Consider the following 19,635-nt stretch of genomic DNA (forward strand, 5'->3'; position numbering starts at 1 on the left):
GAATATGCCGTGCTTTCCCCATGAGCACCTGAAAGTGAAAAATGGAAGTTTGTACTGCCCACTTCTAGACTCAAACAGTAACTAATCAATTAGAGCCTTGGTATTTTTTAGGGACATGAATCCATGGTATATCACATAATTCTCGTGATCCTGTGAGTGTGTCCTGTGAGGTGCTGTGTCAATCACCTGAAAAAGTACAAAAATATTGCCCGCAACACTGCAGAAAGCTTGCAGGAATGCAAACTGCAGGGGAGGGTGTAAAATCACATCTGCCCGTGTCTGTGCGTGATTTCATTAATGGATGAGGGTGCCCTGCTTGTGGCCATGGCAGCAGTGCACGGCTCCATCTCTCCTGTCTCTCTCTCTGGCCTCAGGCCCAGTTCCCTGGAGCACCCATGGGGGAGAATCCAGGGAGTGAAAGAGACAAAGGGCCCAAACTCCTGGGCTCAGACACAGACAGGTCTATGGGGGAAGGAAAAGCTGTGCAAGGAAGCAAAGCCAGGAATTCATTCCCTGCTTCCCACGGGCAGGTGGGTGTTCATCCGTGCCCAGGTGAGCAGGGCTCCAGCCCAGGCAATGGTGACCTGGGGACACAAATGCTATCACTGCCAGCATCCTCCCCTTTCTGCTCCTTCCCCCTCTTTCCAGACTGATCCTTCTTCCACACGCTCTGGGAATGCCCTGGGCTCAAGTCAGAGTCCCTGTCTCAGCTGTGTCTCTGCCCCTTTCTGCTGCTCCCCCAGCCCCTCGCTGCCAGGGCAGGATGAGGAACAGGAAAGGCCTCGGCTCTGGGCAGGAACAAAAACGTCCTGGAACCTTCCCTCTGTTTCCAGGCCAAACCCAAGCCCTGCCCCAGAGAAGCCCCTGGGAAGGAAGTTCAGCCTCCCCAGCCCAAAGCAGCGCCCAGAGCCCATCCCAGCCCCAGGCACTGCCTTCCCCAGAGCGTCTCCTTTAGGGCAGGGATGGCCCAGCAAGCGCCAGGCCGGTGGTGATTGCAGCTCGGGGGAAAACAGGCGGGAGGGGATCCGTGCTGGGAGTTCCAGTGGTGCTTTATGGGCCAGCACACCCAAGGGCTCCAGACACAGAGAACCAAGAACAAAGCAGGGTCCATGGTTTTATATGGGACAAGGGAGGTGGAGCTTTAGTGTTGCCATGGTATTTTCTGAAAAATCCCTTTGCCAGGAGTTTTCTCCTGAGAAGCTGAGAAGCCTCAGAGGAAAAGAAAAACAATAATTATCTGCTGCTGTGGAATGCAACAGGTGCATCTTTGATTGGTCCATGTTGGTTGTTTCTAATTAATGGCCAATAACAGTCTGCTGGCTCGGACTCTCTGAGAGTCACGAGCTTTTGTTATCATTCTTTTCTATTCCTTGCTGGCCTTCTGATGAAATCCTCTCTTCTATTCTTTGAGTACAGTTTTAATATATCATTTTCTTTTAATATATTATAAAATAATAAATCAGCCTTCTGAAACATGGAGTCAAGATTCCCATCTCTTCCCTCATCCTGGGGCCCCTGCAAACACCACCACACTTTGGCTCTGAGGCCAATGGGCAGAGGGAACAAGGGCGGTGCAAGGCAGCACAAAAGGGCAACAACCAACTGGGATTCAGGGGAGGATCTGCAGGGAACGGGAACCAATGGGAAAGTGGGAGTGGGGAACATTCTGGAACTGGGGAGAACAAGGATGATGTAACTTGGGTCACCAACATATAATGGACATGATGCCAGCAGGACGCACACTAGGGGACAATGTCACCACACCTGTGGGGACGCTGCCACCAGGACCCCTCCAGTGACACCAGCATGGCCCCTGTGGATGAAACTGACCCTTGCCCTGTCCCCAGGGGCAGTTGGGGTCCCCTGAGCGCAGTGGCCCTGGGACACCCTGGTGGCTGTCACTCACTCCTGGGCCACTTGTCACCAGCTGAACAAGCTCCCATCCTGCCCTGCTGGGGGGTGACATTCGGCTGGGACACCACAATGGTAGCAGGGGGGACGTGGTGGCAGGAACTGCATCAGGCAGCGCCATGGCTGAGATGAAGGTGCTGGTGGCACTGTGGTGGCACAGGTGGTGGCACTGATGCTGTCCCAGTTCATGTCCCCATCCATGTTCATGTCCTCCCATGTCACCATCCATGGCTGTGTCCCCCCATGTCCCTGTCCATGGCCATTTCCAACCCAGGTCCCCACCAAAGGCTGTGTCCCCACACGTGCCCATCCAAGCACGTTCAATGTCTTGATTTTTACCCCACTTTCAGGGCTTTCAAAGGGATGAACAGAAACCTTTGTGTTTGAAGGCCAAAACAAAAGGATTTCTGTGTCCCTGCCAGAAGAGCATCCACGTGCTTGGGTGGGTGGGAAGAACCTTTTTTGGAGGGATTTCTACCCAACTGTCTCCAAAATCATGGGTTTTGCCCCAATCCGACCTGATTTGGTTGTGGAAGATGCCTGTGGGGCAGACAGAATTAAAATGATGGATTTATGTTGGAGAAGACCTCCAAGGCCATCCAGTGTTACTTGATGCCACCAAAAGACGCAAAAAGTGAGATTTTTCTGGGGTCAGAAGTTAACAAATCTGCTCGATGTCGCTATAAGACACAAAACAACACGAGCGCACATACCACTGTTGTCAAGGTGAAAAAAGGAAAGTTTATTTTCTGACTCCAACATTTATAGTTTTCCAAAAGTGACAGTGGATCAGAGGGGGAAAGTCCCACCTCTCCAATGACTCTGGAAAAACCAAGTCCATCAAATTTCTCCTCCTCCATCAAAGAATGCAAAACAATAAGTTATTTACAGGAAGTGTGTGAGAAAGTTTGCTACAAGAATGTAAACATCAGAAGGCTTAGAAAATCTTAAAAAATCAGGGCGACAGCTCTCCACAATGGATTTATGATGCTGGTCTGTGGATTTGTCCAGGTGCTCATGGGGAGCCAACACAGATCACTGGCACCAGAGGTCACCAGGGCTCTGCCCACCGGGGTCACTGGGGATCATCCAGTGCTGATCCTCCAATGAGGGATGGAGCTGTGGAGCTGGAGCAGCACATAAAGCCCTTCCTGCCCTGGGGGCACTCCCACAGCTTCCCTCAGTGCTGGCTGCGTTGGTGCTGGGTCAAGGCTGACCTCTGGGAGAAGCTCTTCCCACACTGGGGACACTCGTAGGGCCTCTCCCCGCTGTGGATGTGCTGGTGGGCAGTCAGGTGGGAGCTCGTCCTGAAGCTCTTCCCACACTCCCCACACCTGTAGGGCCATTTCCCCATGTGGCTCTGCTGGTGGGCAGTCACTTCATAGCTGGTCTTGAAGCTCTTCCCACACTGGGGACACTCGTAGGGCCTCTCTCCAGTGTGGATGAGCCGGTGTCTGATGAGGGTGGAGTTCACCCTGAAGCCCTTCCTACAGTTGGGGCAGTGGAAGGGCCTCTCCTCTGTGTTGAATGCGCTGGTGCTGGACAAGATTGGAGGTGGTCTTAAAACCTCTTCCTGCATTTATTACACTCGTACGGCCTCTCCCCTGTGTGAATCTTCTGGTGGCGGATCAGGCTGAAGTTGTAGGCAAAGCTCTTCCCACACTCCCCACACAGCCTTCGTGTGGCTGCTCTGGTGGATAATCAGGCTGGACCTCAAACTGAAGCTCTTCCCACACCTGGGACACTCATAGGGCCTCTCCCCGGAGTGGATGAGCTGGTGCCTGAGGAGGCTGTGCTTGTGCCTGAATTCCTTCCTGCAGTGGGGGCAGTGGAAGGGCCTCTCCTCGGTGTGAGTGCGCTGGTGCAGGAGGAGGCTGGAGCTGCTCTGAAAGCTCTTGCTGCATTTGTCACGCTCATCTCATAGGGCTTTTCCCCTGTGTGGCTCCTCTGGTAGAAAATCAGGCTGGATCTGGCTCTTAAGATCTTCCCACACTCAGGACATCCGTAAGGCCGCTTCCCCGGGTGGACGTGCTGGTGGCGGATCAGGCTGGAGTTGTGGCTGAAGCTCTTCCCACACTGCCAACACTCGTAGGGCCGTTCCCCAGTGTGGATTCTATAATGGTAGGTCAGGTGGCATCTCTTGCTGAAGCTCTTCCCACATTTTGAGCACTTGTGGGGCTTCTCCCCATCCTGAACCTGCTCAGGGACCCCCAGCTCCAAGCTCCAGCCGCCTCCCTGGCACAGGGTGGCTCTTTCCTCCTCAGATCCCTGTGATCCACGTTTGCAGCCCCTCCTTGTGTGAGATCTCTGGGACTTTTCCTCCCCATTGGATTCCTGTCCTGTGGAGCCGCTCAAATCGGCCTCTGCCAAGAGGTTCTGCCGTGGGGATTTGTCCGCCCTGCTCTCCAATCAGCTCCTTCCCTGGGGGAGGAAGGACAAGGAGAGGATGGGATTTGCCTCAGTGCCAGAGGGAGGGGAAGGAGATCCCCCCAGTGCATCCCTGGCTGGACAGCATCAGCAGTGGGGCTGTGCTGCAGCTGGGGGTCATGCTGGGCTGGGAGATGGAGCAGGAGAGAGGAGAAAGGGGCACTGACTTCCTCCTCACCTGCCTGGGGGTCCTGGGGCATCTTCCTCCTCCTCGCAGCCTCCTCCTCCACCTGGCGAAGGTTTGGGAATGGGAAGTCCTGGTTTGGGGAGCAAAACAAGTGCTGAGCGTGTTGGGTTTGCTAGTCCCGGTGCCCAAGGGCAGCTGGAGAAGTCAGCGCCCCTTTCAGGCGCGGGGGACCCGGACCCCGCTCATCCCCAGCCTCCCGCACCCCTCCCGGCTGCCGGGGGTCCCTCTGCACCGGGATCGCCCCTCTCCGGGGCTCTTCCCGCTCCGGGGCTCCCGCGTTCCCCCCGGCTCTCCCGGGGATCCCCAGAGCCGGGATCGCCCCCTCCCTGCCGGTACCGGGCCAGCGCCCCGTGGGACCCCCCGAGATCCCTGCAGGGCCATTTCCGGCTCGGCTTTGGGCTCCTGCACGATCCAAACATCCCCGCCCCGCCAAAAAACCCTCCCGGAGACCCCCCCGCCATGGGCTTGGGGCGACTCCCCCTCCCCGCTCACCTGCGGGCTCCGGAAGGGCGGAACCGGGACAGCCGCGGCGCGAGCGGGGGAACCGCGTGGGGTTGGTGCTGCGGCTGCTCCTCCCCTGCTCCTCTTCCTCTGCTTCCCGCTCCTCTCTTTCCCTTTTCCTTTCCTTTTCCTCTTCCTCTGTCCCTCCTCTCCCTCCCGCTCCTGCTCCTGCTCCGCTCCCGGCCCGGCCCGGGCAGTGCCGGCACCCAAAAGCAGCCGCTCTCTGCCCTGGGGGGTTCCAAAGCGGTCCCGACCCGTGGGGCTGGGAGCGATACTGGGAGCACTGGGAGCGATGGTGAGAGCAGCGGGCAGGAACTGGAGCGCTCTCCCTGCCAGTCTCGCTCTTACTGGGAGCGCTGGGAGGGAACTGGGAGCAAACAGCGGCCGGAGGCGGCTGCAGCCGGCGGGGGGCGGGGGCGGAGTAAGGGGCGTGGTTATGCTAATCTGGGAGCGTTCGCGAGCTGGGATTGGTGGGCGGGAGCAGCGCGGGGTTTGCACGGTCACGTGAGGGCCGGTGGGGGGCCTGAGCGATGGCGCCGGCGTCCGGTGAGAGGGGACAGGGAGCGAGAATGGGAATGGGGAATGGGGAATGGGGAATGGGGACAGGGACCGGGAATGGGAATGGGGAAAGGGAATGGGAACGAGGACAGGGAATGGGAATGGGGAATGGGGAATGGGAATGGGGACAGAGAATGGGAATGGGAATGGGAATGGGAATGGGAATGGGAATGGGGACAGGGAATGGGAATGGGAATGGGGACCGGGAATGGGAATGGGGAATGGGGACACTGACCGGGAACAGGGAAAAGGAATGGGTACAGGGACCGGGAATGGGGACACGGCCGGGGACCTGGAATGGACTGGAAATACGGTACAGGGACCAGGAATACAGGACAGGGAGAGGAAGGGGGTCCAGACTGGGATGAAACCAGGATGTGAAACAGATAGGGGGGACATGGGAACGGGCTGGGTGAATGGGAATGGGGCATCTGCTCCAGGGGACACCAGGAAGCGGGACAGGGCACACGGGGGCAGTTCCAAGGCAGGGGGTCTTTGATCAGCTGCCCCAGAACCTCTGCCAGGGTCTCCCAGTGCAGCCGGAGCTGCTCAGCCTGGAGTGCTCAAAGCCCTGAGCAACCCCCAAGTCCTTCCCAGGTACCCTCAGCTCCCTCGGACCCAGCATCCCCCACATCCCTGGAACAGCCCCCCATGTCCCCATCCTTCTCTTAGTTCAACGCCTTTGTTTTTACCCAGGTTTTGGGTGTTTGGAAAGGATGAAGAGATCTGAAAAGAAAATCCAGGCCATGGAGAGCCAGGAGGATGTGGAGCCCCAGCCAGGTGTCTTCCCAACAGAGATCACCGGCACCACGGATCACCGGGGCTCTGCCCACCGGGGTCACTGGGGGTCATCCAGGGCGCATCCTCCTGTGGGGATGGAGCTGGAGCAGCACACGGAGCTCTTCCCACACTGGGGGCACTCCCAGGGCTTCCCTCAGTGCTGGCTGCGTTGGTGCTGGGTCAGGGCTGACCTCTGGGAGAAGCTCTTCCCACACTGGGGACACTTGTAGGGGCTGTGACATCCCCAGGGGAGGGGAGGGGAGGGGAGGGGAGGGGAGGGGAGGGGAGGGGAGGGGAGGGGAGGGGAGAGGAGAGGAGAGGAGAGGAGAGGAGAGGAGAGGAGAGGAGAGGAGAGGAGAGGAGAGGAGAGGAGAGGAGAGGAGAGGAGAGGAGAGGAGAGGAGAGGAGAGGAGAGGAGAGGAGAGGAGAGGAGAGGAGAGGAGAGGAGAGGAGAGGAGAGGAGAGGAGAGGAGAGGAGAGGAGAGGAGAGGAGAGGAGAGGAGAGGAGAATGAAGGCTTCATGGCTTGACAGGAGAGAAGAAGAAAATAGAATGAAAGCTTCATGGCTTGACAAAAGGACTGGGACAGATCACCCAGCAAATGCCATCATGGGCAAAACAGGTTCAAAATTATAGACATTAGTTGAATGTATTTCTCTCCAGATCAGGGTAGTGAGAAGTAAAATAAAGCTTCACAAACACCTTTTGCTCATCCCTCCCTCCTTCCCAGCTCTGCCTCCTCCCCCGGTGGTGCAGGCAGACAGGCACTGGGGGCTCTGCTCTGTTCATCACCCGTTGTTTCTCCTGCTGCTCAGGGAGAGGAGTTGTTCCTCTCCTGTGCCCCTTCTGGGGACACTTCTCTGTGAACTTCTCCAGGGTGAGTTCATCTCAGGGACAGCAGCTCTTCACAAACTGCTGCAGCTGCCTCACCCTCCATGGGCTCACAGGTCCTGCCAGGACCCTGCTCCAGCGTGAGCTCCTCTCTGCAGGGTTTGCAGCTCCCTGTCAGGTCCCTGCTCCAGCACAGGTTTCTCATGGGCTCCCAGCCCCTACTCAGGCCCGCCCAGCTCCAGCACGGGCTCCTCCAGGTGCTGCAGGTGCATCTCTGCTCTCCTGGCCCTCCGTGGGCTGCAGGGGCCCAGCTGCCTCCCCAGGGGCTGCCCAGGGAATCTCAGGGCAATCAGCTCCAGACCCTGGAGCAGCTCCTGCCCCTCCTGCTGCCCATCCTGCCCTGGGCTGTGCAGAGTTGTTCCTCTCAGTGTTCTGACCCTGCTCTTCCCTGTTCACAGTTACACCTACACCATCACCCATTTCCTGAAATCTCTCAAAGGTGTCACCACCATTTCCAACTGGCCCAGCCTTGGCCCGCGGCCACTCCATCCTGGAGCTGGCTGGAATTGACTGTGGGACACAGAGGAGCAGCTGCTTCCAGCAGCCTCTCACAGAAGGCGCTCCTAGAGCTCCCCTTACCAAAACCTGGCCATGCAAACCAAGTATAGCATGGCAGGGGTTTTATTACCATTATTGATTCTTCTTATTGCTATTGTGACTATTATTGCTATTAACATTAAGCTATTATTTTTATTACTACTAATATTTTTTAGTATTTTTGACTCTTTAAATAGTGGCTATAGTAGAACTCAAAACAAAAGTTCTTCATTGCAAGTAGAAGTTATAATTCTGTCAGCCTCTTGCCCTGCCCTGTTCTTTGTCATTGCTGTGTGTGAAGCTGCTGCTGCCCGGATTCCCTATTTCCCTGGTTTGGGAAATTCCATGGCATTGCTCACATGTCAGAAAGAGAGGGCTCATTCCAATCAAATGGATTGCCTGAGCTCTTCTAGTCCCAGTGCTGGAAGCTTGTTTTCTAATGTTGTTGGCTTTCTCAGCTTCTGTCAACATTTGTGATTTTATAGCAAAATGTTCTGGGATGTGATTTTGCAAGATTGTCTAATCAGATTTCAGCTTTGCTCTTGGATTCCTGGATGGTGTGTCAGAGCTGAAGGCAGCAGTTTGGGTGGGAAGCCTTCAGTGGGAGCTGGGGTTGCCTCAGCAGTAGCTGGCTGTGCCCATATGTGATAAACACCTGTCCTGGTTTAGGGCAAATTTGTTAAAGAACCTGCAAAGGAGGGCCCCTCCAGAAACCAAACCCACATGGCCCCTCCCCCGCAACTGGTTCGGGAAGAATTCCTCGGAGAGAAGTGGAAAGAACCTGTTTATTTGACAGACACAGCACCCCCAGCACACAAAATAAACAATACCAGCTGACACCGCTCTGAGAAAGATGGCAAAATCAGAAAGTCTCTTTCGGGGGTGGTTGCTCTGTTCTCAGTCCCTCCGGTGCTGGGGCAGCTGCTGCAGCTAAACCTTCGGTGTTCCCAGGTCCCAGTCTGGAGCAGGTTCAAGATGGTCACAGAAACAGGAGAGGAGAAACAGTCCAGGAAGGAATGTGGACTGTTTAGCTAGAACTAGCTAATAAGCAGAAGCAAAAGCGAGAGCAGAGAGACAGCAAGCAAAGCAGAGAAGCCAAAAGCAAAAAACAAAAAGTGAAAGTAGCCCTAAGTACTGCCCGTCTCTGTGTCCCTGATTAGAGAAACCGAAACAAAACTTTCACTCCTCAGAGTTGGTCTTAAAGGCACAGAACAGATGAATGGGGATACAAGCATCATAACGTCACCCCAGGACAACGCCAATCACTTGTTTTTAAAATTTTTAAAAGTTTAATAGTAATAAAATGGTTATAAAGAATAGTGACACAATTAGAGTAATAACAATTTGGACAAATTGAATTAGGACAATATGAGATAATAAAAGCAAAGAGTTACGGACGTCCGGGTACCTTTTCTGGGCAGCACAAGCCTGAAAAAGGACACCCGTTAACAAAGGATTAACCCTTAAGAACAATAGCCTGTTACATATTCATAGACTTCATAATGATGCATAAATTCCATTCAAACACAGGATTCTGTCTGGTCAATGTCAGCTTCTTCCTTCTAATCCTAACAGCGCCTTTGAGGTGAGAAGAAGTTCGTTTCTTCTGATAAGAGAGTAATAAATTCTTCTTCTCTGAAAGATTTAGGTGCCCTGTGGCTGCTATATCGCTGCAAGTCCTTTCTTTTAAACAAAGCATCTTACATAGCATAGTTTCTATTTTAACAATTTTTATAACCTAAAACTATATTTAACGCAGTACTTAAGAAAATTAATTCAGCATTGCTTTCTAACACAACACATATAACATTCATTTTAATATTTGCAAAAAGCCAATCATAAAATACATGCATTTTTCACAATTCCCACTCTTATTCTTTGTAAATCATTTGGCTTGAGCAATATTTCTTATCTATTTGTATCTTCTGGACTATGCTGGCAAAATAAAACAGGGGATTACACAAGGAAGAAATACAAAAACAGTTGTAACACAAAATGAAAGATCTTAATTTCTTCTAATACACTACCCCACCAGCTAGATTTTAACATTGTTTTCTAATTTTTGGACTGGTACCTGGGTTAATATATGCATATATATTTTTCTTCTTTAATTTCTTTTGCTTTTTCTAGAATGACTTTTCTGTGGTCATCAATTTTCAACAATCTGATATATTGAACTTTCCACAAACACCCCGTTCTTTGGCCAATAAATAGTCCAAAGACAACCTATTTTGATACCCTACAATTTTTGACTTAGCTGACTTAATATTAACTCTAATGCTTGAGCAGCCTTATTTGCTTATTTCTGTAACTGCTTAGAGTCTTGTAATACGACTCAACAGATAATTTGGAGTCAATACAGAGTTAGATTGCTGTGCTGATTTTACCTTTTTGTTTATTATTTGTTTTTTTTACCAAATCTTGAACCGTATCTTCAAGATTAAATTTAAAACAAATCCATCTCTCTCCTTTTGGACATTCAGTTCTAAATCTATTACCACTTTTTCTTAAATTTCTTGTAATCCAATAATTTACTCCGTTTTGCCTACAGGTTTCTAATTTGGATGGGTTAGAACAGTTGCTGTTGACATAGGTGTGTGTAATAAAAGAGGAACTTTGGTTTCTTTCCATGTGATGCTTTCTGTAGCATTTTTGACACTATCTTGCTCGTATCCCAAAAGGGAAAAGACAACAAATGAGTGCCAGAAACAGGAATAACAGAGGTCCAGTATGGCTTATACTTCCACCTCTCATGCCTGTGAGGTTGCAACCCACAGCAGGTGTATTTGATCTTCTCAGTGGCAAAATACAGAGGCCAATCTGGTCTTGCCCTCTATTTCCTTGTCACTTTCTCTTAACTAATTTCTAGGCAAATTGTTTTTGACACTCTTTAACTGTTGTCTGAAATAAACAGGGCCAGGAGACTTCTTCTTTTTAATGCCTTTATTAAAAGTGATCAGCTCAGGATTGGGCAGCTCACCAGGGCTGCAGTCTCCCGTCCTCTCTCCCAGGGCAACTCAGAGGAGGAGGATAAGCACAGCTCTATCCACTAGGGGCAGAGCTGGGGAATCACATCCTCGTGGGAGCCTTTAGGGCGTGATGATCCCGTCCGATGTTAGTTTTCTCTGTTCCTTCCTGCCTGCTCCCGGTTTTGGGACGACTCCCATGCTCAGGGCAAGAGGGGCTCCGAAGGTGTTCAGCATCTCTGCAGGCTCAGCACTCGGCTCCTCATGTCCAGACATCACTCCAGTCTCTCAACTCTTATTTGGCTCGTTGTTTTTGGGGTTTTCTCTATGCGTTTGGAGCCGTAGTCCCCCACAGCATGCTGGTCCTGGAGTCACTTTGCATAAACCACCCCCCCAGGTCTCTTCTCCTCACTGTTTGGGAAGGTCCCCACCCGTTACTGTCTCAGACAAGGGCCATTACCTCGCCCCAGCCAGGGCTTTTACTAATACAAAAACAACCATTAACAACAACGACCCGTAATTACCATAACACAGGCAGCAGCCCAGCAGTAGTGGTAACTTTTTTTCTCACAGAAAAAAATCAACTGAATTTTTGTTCATAACATGGTCTCTTACTGTTCTTCAGGTAACTCTCATTCAACAGGCACTAATAATTCCCATCCACAAAACCAAGTCAGTTCTTTAACACTTTTTGCAATAAGAGCATAAATTTTGTGAACTACAACACTAATTACTCTCACAATTTTTACTTATAACCCAGCTAGCATGTCTAGTATTGGAATGAATCAAATAAAGTTTACTAATGGAAATGGTACTTCCCCTTCTCCTCTGTACAATTCTCAGGCTAAGGTCAGAATACAAAAACATTCTTGATCCTTCTATCTGAAGTATTCCTCCCCCAAGGAGATGTTTTATTCAGGTAGTGCTCAAAACTAGTGATATAAGTGTTATCTTATTTCTTAATTCAGTGTTATTCTTTGAACATTTCTTGGATCATTTGGGTTTTCTCAAACTCTTGCCACTCAGTCCCCATTGGAAAGTCAGTTCGGTATCACACAGTTTAAATGTGATAGTCTGTTCCTCAGGTTTCTTCACAAGTCCTTTGATTCCGCTGGCATGAATTCACTCTCTTTCCATGATTTTGATTGTTGCTTCAGTAGTACGTGGAAAGGACTTCTTAATAGCATAGTAATAAAAGAAAGATAATACTGCATTAACTTTTACTATTCACTTTCCTTCTAAACTTTCTGGGTTTAGCTAAAAGCTTTCTTTACAGCAGCCTCTTCTTCAGGAAAAAATCCTTCTCGTTAACAACAAACAAAACAACCACAAAAAAAAAAAAAGAAACCAAAAAACGTTCTTACTTAAGAAAAACAAACCGCTTTGTGAGGTTTGGAGAGTCATCAATCTCTGCTTTGATTTTATCTTTTAGTGCTAGTCCCCCTCCCCCTCTCTTCACGGCCTTGTTATCAGTGCTGTTCTTGGCCCTTCCCCTGCTGCTGCCATTTCGCTGCAGAGCAGGAGCAGGGGAGAGCAGCCCCAGGCATGGGGACCCTGGGGGCATGCCTTGGATCTCTTTTACCCTCTCTCTCTCTTCTCTGCTTTTCTCTTCTCTCTCTCGGCCCACTTCCTGGGCCCACGCTGCCATCCTGGACTCGGGACCCCGACAGTCTGGGAGCCTCACGGCAGCTCTGCCACAGAGCCAGCCTGCTCCTAGCTGGCAAACCATCCTCTGCTACCAAATTGTGAAAAACCCCAATCACTTGTTTTTAAAATTTTTAAAAGTTTAATAGTAATAAAATGGTTAAAAAGAATAGTGACACAATTAGAGTAATAACAATTTGGACAAATTAAATTAGGACAATATGAGATAATAAAAGCAAAGAGTTACGGGCATCTGGGTACCTTTTTTTGGGCAGCACGAGCCCGAAAAAGGACACCTGTTAACAAAGGACTAACCCTTAAAAACAATAGCCCGTTGCATATTCATACATGATGCATAAATTCCATTCAGGATTCTGTCTGGTCAGTGTCAACTTCTTCCCTCTAATCCTAACCATGCCTTCGAGGTGGGAAGAAGTTTGTTTCCTCTGATAAGAAGGCAATAAATTCTTTTTCTCTGAAAGACTTCAGTGTCCTGTGGCTGCTATCTCACTGCAAGTCCTTTCTTTAAAAAAAGTATCTCACATAGCATCGTTTCTATTTTAACAATTTTTATAACCTAAAACTATATTTAACGCAGTACTTAAGAAAATTAATTCAGCATTGCTTTCTAACACAACACATATAATATTGATTTTAATATTTGCAAAAAGCCAATCATAAAATACATGCATTTTTCACACCATGTGAGCAGGGACACCAGAGATGCCATGCCCGGGATGTTGTGCCCATGTGAGCAGACACACCAGAGATGCCGTGACCTGGATGTCGTGCCCATGTGAGCAGAGATAACAGAGATGCCATGACCGGAATGTTGTGCCTGGCTGGAGCCCGCAGTGCCCGGCTGGAGGGAGCTGCGCTGGAGCCGCAGGTTGTGCCGGGGGCGGGCAGGGGCCGCAGCCCCGGGCAGGGCCTGGCCATGGACACTGACCCTGGGCCAGGCAGGGGCTCGGGGCCCTGTGGCACCGGGCGCTCGGGGCCCGCTCCCAGTGGGGCCGTGGGGGAGCTGGAGCAGTGAGAGAGCCCAGGCCGAGCATCAGCCCCAGGGTGGGCACGGCTGGGAGGGGGCCCGGCCCGGGGGTCCCGCAGAGCCTCCCTGCTCCAGAGCCGCGGCTGCAGCAGCACCGGGGGCAGCACCGGCAGCTTTGGGGCACGGAGGAGCCACGGGCGGGCTTTCCAAGGTCTCCTTCGGGCGGGTTTTTGTCCTGGTGCGGGGCAATGCCCGGGCCTGGGCGGGCTGGGGCCGCTGCCGAGCGCCAGCGCCTTTGCCCGGAGCCCCCGGGCAGAGCTCTCTGCTCGGGGCTGGGAGAAACACGGTCACTCTACTGGGAAAATTCAAAGAGTTTAATAAAGGACAAGGGGAGACAAGGAGCATGGAGCAAAGGTTATTACGGCCGGGTGCATCTTGGCACTGAACCAAGACCACCCTGTTATCTTCGGGATATCCCTTAAATACCTTTTCCTTCCATCACCCTGTTGCATATTCATGGACACTCGTGCATAGTAAACTTTTTTCCCAAACTAGTTTCCATATTCCAAGAACTGTTTAGCATGGCTCCTCCTCGGTTCCACCTTTTTAGAGCATGCACATGCCTTGGTTGTGGTTTTGGTCCTTTTTTGTCATCATCTTCAGTTTTGGCCAATGCCCACACTGCCTTCAGACAGTGAGTGCTGATGGCTGGCACATCTGTACCAGGTGTCTTCATCTCATGTTCATTGGATGTTATCCCATTCAAGCAGGCAATTAAAGACAAGCATAATTATATCAGCTATTTCACGATTATGTCTAAGCTTATAATTAACAACAGAAATAAAAACTGTATCTTTATAACAAATGTTGTAGTGCATTTTATACTTTGTAATACTTGGAAGTACTTTTGTTTTGTATCCCCATATTTTTCCCAAATGGTTTATTCCAGACTGTACCCCCCTCCCTTTACCTGTGTAATCCCTTCCCCTTGCTGAGATCATCCCCAAATCCCCACCCTGGCTCTCTGTCAATCACTCAGCATCCCATCCCCTTCATCTAGAAGCTTTGGTCCAGGATGTCGAGTGATCAGCCAGAGGCCAGGGGTCAGCCCCCAAGCCTTGCCCCATATGCTGTCCTAAATGTCCATCCCTCAGTACCCATCCCTTAGGGTCACTTATTGGTCAATAAAATGTTATCTACTTTGGGTTTCCACCTCCCTTTAAATGTAACCTTGACACATCTTCCGGGGCTCCCAGCAGGAGCCCCCTGAGGTGTAGGGGCTCCTTTGGGACTCCTAGAATAAAACCTTGGATTAACCCCTGCTAAGAGTCAGCCATTTATCTCCTACCAATGTCTCTGGTGTCTCTTGTGCTGCAAAGGCACCCAGCCCAGGTGCCCTCAGTACCCTCGGGGCACAGAGAGCGTCTCCCCGCTGTCGGCCGTGCCGGGGTTGCCCCCTGGTGTCTGCTGACTCGGGACTGGCCGGGGATCCTGAGGGGCTCCCAGAGAGACACAGACAGTGCTGCTGGTGGCAGCACCAGGAAGCTGCCAGGTTTAGGCTTTCTTTGCCAGCAAATTACTGCACTTGGGCTGTGGTGGCACAGGGAAATGTCCAGATCTGGGAATGGGTGGGCCATCAAACACCAGGTCTGAGTGGTGACAGTCTTGGCACCAGGAAATTGCTGCATTTTGTCCTCTTTTTCCAAAAAATTGCTGCACTTGGCTGTGTTGGAACTGAGAAATGTCCAGATTGGGGTACGGGCAGTGGCAGCAAACACCAGACCTTGGCATTGCCGATGCCGGAAGCGGAAATTGCCAGATTTTGTCCTTCTTTACCAGAAAATTGCTGGACTTGGCTCTGCTGGAACAAGGGAATTTCCAGATCTGGGCACTGGTGGTGGCAGCAAACACCAGATCTGGGCGGTGCCAGACCCAGTAATGTTGGAAATGAATTTGTAGAGAATTTTTAAGGCTTGACAGAAGGGTTCTATAGTATGTATGCAAGTGTCATGATCTGTCCTTACGAACGGGTTTCATGATGGTTCGTGGGTTGATCTCAGAATGCAAAAAACACCGACACGGTACAGGGGGTTGCAGTGATAATCAAAACAAATGTACCATTATTGAATAACCACAACAAAATGCGTTGGGGAGGAACTGGCGAAAAGGGAAAAAGAGGGAGGAAGAGAAAGGAAGATATAGAGCTACCAAACGTAGAAACGGTGAAGTTCTTCTATGTCCAGCCAATGGAGTTCACCAGGTCATGTCCGGGAAGATCTCAGGGTTGCAGTTCATCCGAACTCTATTATACTCTTCTTTTTTGATGGGGGAAGGGGTAAAACTTGAAACCAAATCAAAGGTAGTCTATTGTATTTTGGGGGGAAAAAATGGTATTTAGAGAAAGGTACACACAGTCCATGTTCTCAGCAGTGGGCGAGAGCCATTGTCTTCTTGGTCCACTGCTCGCACCTGTAACATCCATCTTGCTTCGGTCAGCTTGCCTGCCCCACACACCTCCCCCAGGTTAGGAGCCTCAGTCCCAGTCCTTGGAAAGAGTGTGGGGGGGCCTTTTCATGTAGGGATTTCATGTCTCGGTCTTTGATGAAGAGGCTTCTTACATCTCAGTCTGTCTGTCACGGCAGTTGTAAGACAAGTGAGGGGTTTTCTGTGGGGACCACCCAAAACTCAGAAGTCCAGCCAGGCTGAGAGGTGGGACAACTTCCAAGGCTATTGTTGCAAAAAGGCAAGGTGCCCCCTTCTTCCTTTCATTGGGTTCAGTGTAGCATACAGCAAACATACCTGTGAACAATAGCTTAGCAATGCCAGGAGCTGTGCTCAGGTCTCGGGGCCCTTGGCATGTAACTTTCTCCAACAGGGCCAGAAACTTCAGACAAGGGTCTTTTCTTCAGTGGTCCCCAATGACGATCATGAGGCAGATGAGAGAAACTTCGGATAGAGCCTCACACCTACATTGTATGGACGATGTACGAATCTGTGCTTCCACCAAGTCTCACTTAGACACAGCACTTTCCAAGAGTGTCGCAGCTGTCGAAAGCGCTGGGTTTCAGATAGCTCAGGAAAAATTCCAGCTATTGAGCCCACAGAAGTACCTCGGCTTTTTATTCACAGGAAGGACCATTGTGCCTCAAACTCTATCCATCAATGAGCACTCCCAGACATTAAGAGACATGCAACAGCTGTGCGGCGTCATCACGTGGATCTGACCTCTCCTGGGCCTCACCACAGAAGAACTGGCACTGCTCTTCAACCTTCTACGAGGAAACAGCGACCTGGTTTCCCCACGCTCGTTAACACCAGAAGCCTGTGAGACTTTGGAGAGAGTTGCCAACGCCATCAAACACCGCCAGGCACATCGGACAGACCGGCCCCTTCCCCTCAGTCTCGGTATTTTTGGTAAGTGCCCAAACTCCCATGCATTGCTCTTTCAGTGGGATGATACTGCAAAAAACCCACTCATCATCATCGAGTGGCTTTTTCTGCAGCACCAACCACATCAAACAGTTACCACCCCACCAGAACTTGTAGCCAAACATATTATTAAAGGCCGACAATGCCTCTGGACCCTCGCGGCTTGCGATCTGGCATGCATTTCCCTCTTTTATACTTTGGAACAATTGGATTCTCTATTACAAACAAATGAACATCCGTAAATTTCATTAGACAGATATCCCAGAAAAATTTCAATTCATTATCCTAAACACAGACTTTTTAAAGATTCACTGCATTTTGTCCTCAAAATCATATAAAAGTAAAACTCCACTCAAAAACGCTATCACAGAGTTCACTGACGGCTCAGGCAAATCTCACAAGTCAGTGTTCACCTTGAGGGACCCTGACACTCAGAAGGAGGAGTCTGATATCCAGGTTGTTGAAGGTTCCTCCCAGACTGCAGAACTTGCTGCAGCAGTGAGGGCGTTTTGAACATTCCAACAACCCTTCAATTAAATCACAGATTCTGCATTTGTCACTGGGATAGCAGAGCAGGCAGAGCGTGCCCTGCTCAAGAAAGTCCAAAATAAAAAATTATACAGCTTGCTCTCTGAATTAATTTGGTTCATCTCCCACAGAGAGCAACCTTATCACATCCTGCACATCCGGTCGCACACAGGGCTGCCAAGATACATCACTGAGGGCAACCAGAGAGCACACTTGTTAGCAATGGCAGCAAGTGCCACCCACATTTCCTCTGCTGCACCGCGTCCTTCAACAGGCTCGTCTAAGCCATGCAATCTTCCATCAGAATGCTCACGCTTTGGTATGTCAATTTAAGATTTCCAGAGACCAAGCCATGGCAATTGTCTCCACCTGCCCCAATTGCCAATCCCTCGCCCTCCCTTCCATAGGGACAAAACAAAGAAAATTACAGTGACAACTGACTTTACCATTCATGTTTTTATCAGTGCTCGAACAGTTGATAACTGATTCACTTGAGGACCAGATGGCCACTCCCAGGACACCCCGAAATACCTTAACAGCTGCTGCCACTGTCATTGTTTCCATCTTTCTACCATGGGTTGCAGCTGCGAAGGCCCTCAGTGAGCTTTCTCACCTTGGGTGCTGGCTTAGTAAGCCAACCAATGCTACATCTGCTGCCTTATCAGACCTTCTAGTGGACGAGGAAACCACCAGACATGCCACCCTTCAGAACAGAGCAGCCATCGCCTTCCTGCTGTTCTCCCATGGCCATGGTTGTGAAGATTTCAAAGGACTTTGTTATTTTAACCTGCCATAGAAAAGCACATTGATCCAGGCCAACATCAAACAAATGCAAGAACAAATAAAGACTCTTCTTACTGAAAACAAAGTTGTGGACATGATGGACAAAACGCTCATGCAGTGGGGCATTCCTGTGTGGGTGGCCCCCATTCTTAAAAGTTTGTTGTGAGTCCTTCTCATAGTTATTATCCTTCCAGCAGCACTGATGTGTTTTAAGAAAACAATTGACAAAACACTGGGAAATGTTTATTTAATAAATAAAAAAGGGGGAGATGTGGAAGACAGCCATGGAGAAGAGGAACCTGGAATGCCATGGGAGGACACCACTGTTTAAGTTAAGGTGAGAGACTGGCACAATTCCCCATGGTTCTTTGCCTGTTAATGTTAATGTGCTGTTGTCAATCGACTGCTGTTCGTCCCCCAGTTCCAGAAAGTTCTGTACTCCCCGTTCCTCCATTGGCTTTCCCTGAGAGACCCCTCCCACTCTGCTCCCCCATTGGTGAGTCCTGTGTCACCCCACCTTAACTCCACCCCTGACTCCCTCCCCCATTGGAAAATTTGTGCCCTGACCCCTCCTGCCTTCCTCCAGTTATATACCCTGGCCCCAGCCCTGCTCCTGGCTGTTCGCCTCTGGTTCCCTTCAGAAGAGGTTGTGTTCCTGCTTGCTCCTGTTTTCCTCTTCACCCTCACTTCACCTGGACCCTTGAATTTTCCCTTAATAAACCTGGCTGGATCTGCTCTGCGAGGAGTCCTCTCGTCCCTCTGGTGAAGCTTTGATTGCACCATCCGGGCTCAGGGTCTGCTGGGCTGGGGGAGTTGTCAAGGCAGCCCCAAGTGGAGATGCTTTCGGTGCTGCAGGCACCTGACAGCAGCTGCCTGGGGAAGCTGCTCTGGCCACCCGCAGCAACCAATTCCTTTTCCCAAGCAGCAGCTCCCAGCGTCCTCCTCCGAAGCCAGAGAGAGAGGGAGCAGCTGCCCTCAGCCCTGTCCTTTACCGCATCCCCATTCTCATGGAATGTCCCCCCTCACAGAGAAACTCCCAGAGAAGAGAAGTGTGATCACATACCCTCGTCCCCTGAGCTTGATCACTTCTTTTGTTTCTTAAGGACCCAGTCCATCAGAGCAGTGGTATTGCACTGACAGCTGGGACACCAGCAGGGGATCAACCCACACAGCCCAGTGTGCACCAGGCTCAACAAGGTCTGCTTCCCCCCTGATTCCACCAGGCCTCTTCCCTGGGCTGTGGTTTTGCTGGATAGTGGGTCAGGACAGTGAGAATCTCCTTCATCTATTCATTCACCATTTAGGACCCTGCAGACACTTCCTTAAATTTCTCTCCAAGCCCACCAATGATGTCACAGCTCTTGTCCATCTGGTCAAGAATCTCCCATGAGGACACTCTGGTCTCTCCTCCAAGGGCACAAAGCAGCAAAACCATTGAGGAAAATCTTCTCCCTTGGGCCCTGCGCCTCCTTGGGTGAGTTCCAGAGCAAACAGTCAAGGCAGTGG

The 19,635-nt window shown here is 50.8% G+C and overlaps 1 protein-coding gene across 1 annotated transcript; it reads right to left on the reverse strand.

The window, feature by feature from the left end:
- Positions 1-2,668: 2,668 nt before the first annotated feature.
- Positions 2,669-7,466, reverse strand: LOC134428234 (uncharacterized). The gene is made up of 4 exons (XM_063174750.1): positions 7,417-7,466; positions 5,018-5,393; positions 4,517-4,595; positions 2,669-4,332 (listed from the first exon to the last, which is right to left on the reverse strand). The coding sequence occupies exons 1-4, from the start codon at positions 7,464-7,466 to the stop codon at positions 4,172-4,174; spliced, it is 666 nt and encodes a 221-aa protein (XP_063030820.1). The 3' UTR covers positions 2,669-4,171.
- Between the last annotated feature and the right edge of the window lie 12,169 nt (positions 7,467-19,635).

Source organism: Melospiza melodia, chromosome 22 (assembly GCF_035770615.1).
Source record: "Melospiza melodia melodia isolate bMelMel2 chromosome 22, bMelMel2.pri, whole genome shotgun sequence".
In the NCBI taxonomy this organism is placed as follows: Eukaryota; Metazoa; Chordata; class Aves; order Passeriformes; family Passerellidae; genus Melospiza; species Melospiza melodia.